We start from the raw sequence: 9,053 nt of genomic DNA on the forward strand, positions 1-9,053 counted from the left end.
ATCTGCACTTGGTCATGAGTATTTCTAAATTGCCAAAATATCAATTCTTCTCCATATATGTAGTATTAGTTTATGCTAATTTAATACATTGCAGTTGAAGTTTATGCTGATTAGATTTTACTTTGGTGATCCACCCTCATCATACCGTTTTTGGGCTGTTGGGTGATCTAAACCCCATGATTAGTATGTTTCTTCATGCACTTAACTTTAGCCTTTAATTTGATATTCTGCTCACATTTAAACTTCTTGATTAGTTTTAATTAAGCTGAATTAATTGTAATGTGTAAAAATACTTGCATGGATAATGTGTCTTTTCCCCCTTCCATTTTTCCAAGTCAGGTTGGGGATTAAAGTGATTTTCAGCTCAAGCATTACAAGAGCACTGACCTAGGAAGTTTCTTTGACTTGTTCGTATTGCTTCCAAAAGTTCTAGCAAAAGAAAAAAATGCATCTCCGTTCATATTCAGAATATTCAGTTTGCATGCTTGCAAAATTTGTACCATTTATGTTTCTGAACTGAAGTATATTGTGTGCAGTTGATAATCATTTAAGAATATTATAACTGGGCACCCTAGGAGCTCCCTCATGCCATCAGCCTTTGGAGCCGTCAAATTTCAAGATACGTCCGTCTCTAGATGTTGGATGTGCAGTAGAATTTTCCTTGCTCCCGTCCCCGCAGCTTCCTGAGGGCAGCTACTCCTGTAACTATTTTGAACCAACGTGGTTAATTGGGCCGGATAGCCCATCGCATAGCAGGCCGAAGCGAGGGAGCATTCCCTGATCTGATAAGCAGCAAACCAATCAGTCGTGGGCGATTAGAGTGCTCGCTAACCCTAACCAACTCTAGCGGTGACGGCGGCGGCAGCGAGCCGAAACGTCTTGGAAGCAGGGGCGGCGTGCCGTCGGTGTCGATCTCCACCTGGATTGATTCGAAGTGCGGCAGCGTAGTGCTTGACGAGGGGCGCGACGTCCATGGCGCTCAAGCTTCGGCGACCATGCTGGTATCAGTTTTCGGTGTTTGAATTTGTTGTACTAACTGAACTGTACTATGCTGGTAGCCATGGCGTAGTGAGTCAACAAGTCTCATGTTTCTCCGCATTTCAGGAACAACCAACTTACTCTGCAACGACGACGACCACCATCCCTCTGACCACCATGCCTTTTTACCACTGTACTTCAAACCATCTTCACTCATCCTAGAAAAACATACTGTATAGAGTAGGTGCTTGCTACGGTTGCCAATCCAGGCCTCCGGCAACTAAATTCGAGACATAAACATATGTTTTGTCTAATAGCAGGTGCAGATGCTAGAGGCTAGGCGTCGACACCTCCGGCCTCATGGCACTCCGTGCAAAGCCAAGGCAGGTGACACTCCTTGCAATTGTTTGTATGCTTGCATTGGAGTAAATGGTCATGTGATTTCTGCTGCATGGTGATGCTATTTTAACAATCTTGTTCAGTTTGCAGTACCAAGTTGGCACCCTCTTATCCTCTACAGGTACTATATTGGTTAAGCAAGAGGTATTGTCTTTCCTAGCCATCAGCATTATTTTGATCTCTATGCTAGCATAATACAAATAAAAAGTTAAATCAATTGATAATGTTCTTCTTCTGACTAAATAAATTCATTTTTAGACAGTTAGTGGCAGGGGCAGTTGGTCAGATATAAAGCCTTCTGGTAAACCTGGCCGATTTGATGGTCGAAGTAGCTACTGATTTGCTAACGGGTCACTGCTTTGCAAGATGAAACTGGCCCATATTCGTCCCGCACATAGCTGACTCGTGCTGGAAAGACTGGATTCCCTCAAAGAAAAAAAATATTGAGACTGATGGCGGCAGAATGAAAAAGAAGCTTGGCCATCTCTTCTGTTACTGTTGCTGGCATTAGGCCTCAAGGTGGTTTGGCCTATCAATGTGTGATTCCCCGCCTTGATCTGTATATATCCACGATCTCATTGGCTTCAATCCTTTTGGTTTTATTTTTTCTGTTATGCATGTAGCGTCTGGATGATGAGTATGGTGTGGAGGCTGTCGGGCTGCAGTCCCATGGAGTTCTATGCCTCCATAGGAAGTGGATACAATTGAAGCGCCATATACAATTCACCGACCTCGCCGTGATGAGAGTAAAGCATCGATCACACCTTCAATATTGGTTGGGAATTGTGAGTTTAGGTTTGCTCAATCTGTTGGTGGATTGTTTCTGTTGGGATATGACAGGAGAAGGTGGCCACCAATAGTAGATATTCGAGCTAAGGAGTAACACGACACAAAGGACTGTTGGTTGATAAGATTCATCCACATACCATGTCAATATTCTTGGACAAGTACGTATAGTGTTTTCTACCCTCTAGGACTTTGGTAACTTATTATTAGGTTGATCTTTAGTCTTTGGGAGTTTGATAGCAGATTATTAGTTTGATCTTTAGTCTACAGATCCAAAGGAGATCATATGGCATATAGAGTTTTACTTTAAACTTTGTAAAGGATACTCAGATGTGTACACATTAGATGGCCACTTGCTATAAAAACATAAGCCATGGCTGGGAGATAAGTTATTTTGTCATACATAACAAACTCCCACTTCCACTTTAGGTCGAGGGACTGCATAAGCATTTGGAATATCATATAATTGCTTGCTCAAACATGACATCAATGTAGTAGCATTTATGTTTGATATTTAGATTTGGGGATGAAATGACGAAATTTGAGTAGCTTAATTTGATGTGATTTTGTGAATGCATAAGTATTTGTGATGCTCATGGTCACTCTTGAGAAGATATGACAAAATCGATACGACTGATCGTGCTACTTGGCAATAGGCCATAAGTTCATTAGTTTCATTATTAGATGAAACTATTACCTCGATTCATGCTGGGTATTTAATTATTTAACATGCATGGCACATCTGTCTAAGGACAGAGCTTGCATTACTTTAGTCACTGATATTTGCTCGCTTTAAAATAGCTCATGCTGAAACAAAATGATGGCCGATGATGAATTATTTGTTGTTTAGAGGATAATGTACTATAATTCAGTTGTCAATACGGTTCTGATTGGCAGTGGAAGTGATGAAGTTCCACAACTTGAGAAAGAGACATGTTTTAAGAGAAGGTGATTCAACTAATATGGCAGTGATAGAATCAAACCAATATCTCTCATTTCTTAATTTTACTTAATTTATGTTAGATATTCTTTCTCAGATTTACATTGAATTTTTGGCGCTTCCACTTTAATAAATTTAAGAACTATCCTACTAATGTTTTTAATAAGGTGCCCAAGAGTTCCAATGTAACCATCTCCAGAAAATGCATGTTGGATTGCTCAGAAGATACTAAAGAGGAAACAGTGAAAGGAACTAAGTGGTTGAACATCATGTACTAAATTTTGGCCAATAAAAATTTAGAAGGAATCTAGAGCCGTACTGCATTGGTACTAATAACCTTTGGCACTAAACCTGAGCGGAGAATGAAATTCTGGCTTCAACTTTTATTATGCTTAAGTCTTTAAGATGACTTGTTTTTCATTTGAACCATTGTTGTTCACCAAGGTCTTTGAACAATCGTTGTATTGTAATGACAACAGCATAAGCCTAATACTACTACATTGCTTTAAATTCCAGGTAAAAATGAAATTACACAAAATTATTTATAATACTAGAAGATTTAAAGTTTACATACAATGCTTCCGCACAATTGTGTCAACCCTAAAATTTATTATTACCATAAGACGGGCACAGCAACGCGCGCCTTTCATGATCTAGTTTTAGTATACATATCTAGACTTCTTGTTAGATGTAATGATGTCTCGTGGAATGATATAGTACTAGAACACATTGTCACATTATTATTAGCACTAGATGGTCTGGCGCGCACCGCCGCGCCCGCAACAACCGCACACTCGTCGGTGCATGTGTTCTATATTTATCGTTGATGGGCGCTGTTTATTTTTAGGAATTAGGAGGCCAAATTATCATGATATGTGTACCTCTATGTTTAACACCGTGAAAGTTTATTCTTTTCTTAGTACATGATGCAGTTGGGATCAAACACCGATAGCTGCACAGAGCAGTGGCATTGTAACACCTTATTAATCTTAATGAAAGAATAAGGTAGCCCATAAATACCATGTCACCATACACTACACGGCCTCCGAACCAGGACAAAAATCACATACACAGTATTGTTTATTCTGGCAAACTTGCTACCTGGTCCCACATGGCAGTGAGCCAGCAATGGCAAATCAGGGGCCTTGAATCTAGCCAAGCATAAACTATGTAGGTGATTGTCATACAAATGTATCAGTATAGTCACTTCCTTAAGACCATTAGAGTATTGAGTATCTTCATGTGGGTGTTGAAGTATAGGCCCATCCAACAATTTAAGAAAACTCTAAGGACCCATGCAGGTGTCATGACAAGGTGGTTGAAAGTTTAGTCTCACATCACAAGTGAAAAAGAGTTGAGACCCTTCAAAAGTGATCCTCTTCCACATGCTATTGAAGTTTGAAAAGAGGAGTGGTTCCCGCTCGCTCCTCCTCTGCCGCCCTCTGCGCCATGTCTCGTCCGTGCGTGTGTCATGTCATGTTCCGTGATCAAGCCAAGTTCCACCCTATGTCATCGGAACGCTTAATTTTTGTAGATCAGGAACGGATAATTCTTTAGCCATTAATTACAAGTCATTAACGAACGCACCATGAATCTGAGATGTCGAATCATGGGCTATTGATGACTTGGACGTGAGCCCAGTCCACGTCTCCCTACTCGACCGCGCCTATATATTGGAGGCATCGACAAACCTATCCGCTACCCAGATCAGATCACATTTTCTTCCTAGGGCACACCGCCTACAATCATTTCGCTCACTGTGTTGCTTCCAGCGACTTCATCCCATCCACCGTGTGCACGGCTGGATGGGAGAGCAAGCCTCTAGAACCCCGTCCTTTGTGAACCTGCGCCGAGAGAAGGGCGATTAGGTTTCTGGGAAGCGTTTGTGACGCGACTACTCATCGCTGTTCATCTTCGTCAGCTACTTCGTTTACGTCCTCGTCATCACCACGTGCACCGAAGTCGAGAGGAACATTGTTGTTGCTGCTGACAAGAAGGCAGCTGGGGAAGCTACCGTTGCGGCCACTGCCGCGACTTCAAACTGGCCAACTGGCCAACTGAAGGGTACAATTCGTTTAACCCCCTTCTGGTTATTAGTGTGTTGTGCATGTTTTCTCTTGACGTAGATACATCTATTATTTACGTAGTCCGTGCTTACATGGTTAGATATCAGTACGAGTTTAATACTATCAATGTCATGTTCATGATCTATTTATGTATTAGATTAATTAAAAATTGCTAATTTACTCAAAGGACGGACAGTTTGCTTTGGGGCTCGTCAACCCGTAACAGGTTGATTAAAGCGACAACTTTCGAGTGCATAAAAGAAGCACAACACTTCCTTGTGGGCCGTCTAAGAACCTACACCGACGAAGGAGAAAAGGGCGGTAAGTAAGTCGGTCTGTCATAACTGATTCTATATATTGAATCAATGTTATTCATACATTTGAGGGGAAATTAATCTATATTAAGTATTAATTGGTTCAAAATGTCGGGTTTATGAAGGCTTCTTGAGATCCTAAAAATGCCATAGTGTTTCATTTGTATGTTGACTAGGCATCATAAATAGGTTTGATGGTTTACGGACTAGATGCAATTTTTGTTGCTTCTGATGTTCTCTACAATGATGAATAGATTAGAAGTTTCGCTCGCAAAATAAAAAAGATGGAGCAAGTGCAAGAAGAAACAATGGCCAATCACACGTTCTTTGTGCTAAGCTTTTTTTTTCTAATATAACAGTGCTTGACCTTATTTTAAGAGAAATTTCTAATAAGACTTAAGAAGAATTTTAAAAGCCGTTAACGCTGTCGTGTATAAAAGTCCTAACCACTATAGAATTTTACATGGAGTCATTAAAAAAATTGCACTGATTCATCCCTCTCAGTCCATCAACGCTTCTGACCGTCGGATCTGGATTTGTGGGCGTTCCTGATCGTTGGATCTTCGCTTAATCCGGCCTGGCTTTCCTTGATGCGCAGATCGCGCTACACGGGCTGGGCTCCTACTCCCATGACAAAAATCAGTGATCTGCTGTTAAACGGGCCTACTGGCCATTGACTCTGTCATATGTGATCGACTTATAACAATGCCCACATAAATCGCCGCTTTCCCTTCCACTCCCCACTCACAGCGTCCGTATCCAGAAACATAACTGACCACCCCAACATCCCATATAAAACAGGGGAGGCCTCTCCACCCCTTCCACATCCCCAGCTCCTCTCCTTCCCCATCGCGTGATCGATCGCGTCCGCCTTTTCCGCGAGCCTCTTCCTCCCCGATCAGCGTCGCCATGGAGCAGACTTTCATCATGATCAAGCCCGACGGCGTCCAGAGAGGCCTGGTAAACCCCATCCCCCGTCTCTGCAAGGAACCACACCTGCGTGCTTGTCTGAATCTCGCGATCGGTTTCTGCTCCGCGTTACTGGAACCGTCTCTAATCATTGTTTTCGTGTTTACAACTTCTCTTCTGCAGATTGGGGATATCATCAGCCGATTCGAGAAGAAAGGGTACTACTTGAAGGGTAAGGAGTGTTCTTTGTTCCTACCTGATCAGTATGGCCAGAAACCCCTATTCTCCCTAATTCATCAGTTTCTGTTTCTTGATCTGGCTTAGACAATTAATTTCGCCACTCGGATCTGCTTTTTGGTCGTATTATGTACTCCCTCCATCCGAAAATACTTGTCATCAAAATGGATAAAAAGAGATGTATCTATAAAGTTCGGACGGAGGGAGTAGTAAGTTATAACAGAGAGATAAAAGTGGTTATTTATTAGTAATTCGAAAATCAAACTCTCTTTTTTTTTCGTGAGAAACTACTTGGGGCATGCCTCAGTTGGAACATGAAATCATTTTGGGCAGAGATGAGGTAGTGCTTTTACACCTTCCAAAAGTTAGTGCTTTTGCAATGCATAAATATGCTATTGCCCTTTTTGGGTAGGAGGAAAGATATTATTGGCTTTGAGTCGATAATGTAACACACTAATAGTATGACCACAATAACACAAGTGCACAAGCAAATGATATCTTCACCATGCATTAAATTGGTACAAAAAAATATAGTACTAAGCTAATTTCATTGTGTAACTGACAGGTTGAATTTAATTGAAATAAACCACCTCGCTGCCAGATTTTACAAATTGGCAGGTTCTAGTTTTTCCTTTCGTTGCTAAATGTGGATATAGCTTAAAACATGGACAGCTTGTCACAATCTTTTATAAATGCGACCCTCGATGAGATACACTATTTGTTACATGGCTAATGGCTACTTGTTGTTGCCACAAAATATCAGTTAAAAAAAGGATTTGAATGGGAAAGAAACCGCAAACATCATCTGAAACGTATGTTAAAAGAAGAGCTCATCTGAAACTTGTTTCGGTTCGGCTTTTATAATTATTGCCTTGGATGGTTCACACGTCCAATAGCCCATCAAATATCACTGGTTGAATTATTTTGGTGCTTATAAATTGTTTGGAAATGTGATGATCCAGGGATGAAGTTTATGAACGTGGAGAAATCCTTCGCGCAGCAGCACTACGCCGATCTCTCTGCCCAGCCCTTCTTTGCCAAGTTGGTGGATTACATAATTTCCGGCCCTGTTGTGGCCATGGTGTGGGAGGGGAAGGATGTTGTCTTGACTGGCCGAAGGATCATCGGGGCCACCAGGCCCTGGGAGGCAGCTCCTGGCACCATCCGTGGTGACCATGCTGTGGAGGTTAGCAGGTGAGCAAATGTTGTTTGTACATTGATCACTGAACTCCCTTCTATTCAACTTTCAATGTCTTTTTTTCTTGGTGTGGAGTATGCGAGTAGAGAGTAGTAATACCGTCTTGAGTTTTCACAACTATTATCAATTGTCTATGTTTGCAATGCGGCAGAAGGAGGTGTTAATTGTAGCTTTGATCGAAACTTAACGAATAATACTGGTTCCCTAGACTGAACTCAGTTTTCTGCTGTGTAGGAATGTCATTCATGGAAGTGATTCTGTGGAGAACGGAAAGAAGGAGATCGCTCTGTGGTTCCCAGGAGGCTTGGCCGAATGGAAGAGCAACCTCCACCCTTGGATCTACGAGAACTGAATTCGCACGATCATCTACTTCTACTTGTTGATGATGCCTCGTTTCTTCAGAATTCGAGCTTGTCCCGGTCTGGCTATCCGAGTCGATGATTAGATTTCGTGATGTGTGATGATGTTAATAACCGCACTTGAATGTGTTGCCTGAACCTGTATGCCTTATGCGTTTCCTTTGATGTAAGTGTAACTGCTGCCACCTCAGTGCAGTTGTCTGAAATAAGATAAACCTAGCAGGGGAGTTTAACTGTTGTTCTTAGATTGATTGACATCTCAGACGAGCTCAGCATTTCATCTATACCAATATAAAAAGACCCAAAGGGGCAGATTCAATTAATCTCGGCCATCAAATCATGTCAATCCAACAACCTAGACTGTTTCAATGTTGAGCGCTCAACACGTTTAGTGTGCAGTTAATTTCATGCCTAATATAGTACTAATCACATAATAACATGCAAATAATATCCTACTTAATATCCGCATGCACTTAATATATTTCTAAATTAACGTGCATTGCACGTACACATTGACTAGTAAGGAGAGAAATAACTAGTAAATCGTAAGTAGAACTGGAGAAGGGAAATGCCTCTGCTTTTAATTACGGAAATGATAAGTATTCCTGACGTTTGGTACGAGCACATGACAAATCGAATGTTTTCGATGACAATTCTAGTGATGCAAGGATTGAAAGTTAGTAGACACACACGGCAATCTTTTATTAAATAATAAATTGAAGCGTGAAGATGTCATGCTTGTCAATTAAAGTGGTCATCCTCACGGAACTAAGCTTGTCATCGAAAATGTTGTGTGATGTGCTCGTAGGCATTATATTTCTTTAATTACTATTTTCTGAACTGAGGGGTTGTTTTTTAGGGTGAACC

At 41.3% G+C, this 9,053-nt stretch overlaps 1 protein-coding gene across 1 annotated transcript; it reads left to right on the forward strand.

Moving 5' to 3' along the window:
- The first annotated feature begins 6,182 nt into the window (after positions 1-6,182).
- Positions 6,183-8,431, forward strand: LOC123091343 (nucleoside diphosphate kinase 1). The gene is made up of 4 exons (XM_044512832.1): positions 6,183-6,443; positions 6,576-6,624; positions 7,592-7,823; positions 8,062-8,431. Exons 1-4 carry the CDS (start codon positions 6,393-6,395, stop codon positions 8,177-8,179), a joined length of 450 nt encoding a protein of 149 aa, XP_044368767.1. The 5' UTR covers positions 6,183-6,392; the 3' UTR covers positions 8,180-8,431.
- Positions 8,432-9,053: the final 622 nt, after the last annotated feature.

The sequence above is a fragment of the Triticum aestivum genome, chromosome 4B (genome assembly GCF_018294505.1).
Source record: "Triticum aestivum cultivar Chinese Spring chromosome 4B, IWGSC CS RefSeq v2.1, whole genome shotgun sequence".
Classification (NCBI taxonomy): Eukaryota; Viridiplantae; Streptophyta; class Magnoliopsida; order Poales; family Poaceae; genus Triticum; species Triticum aestivum.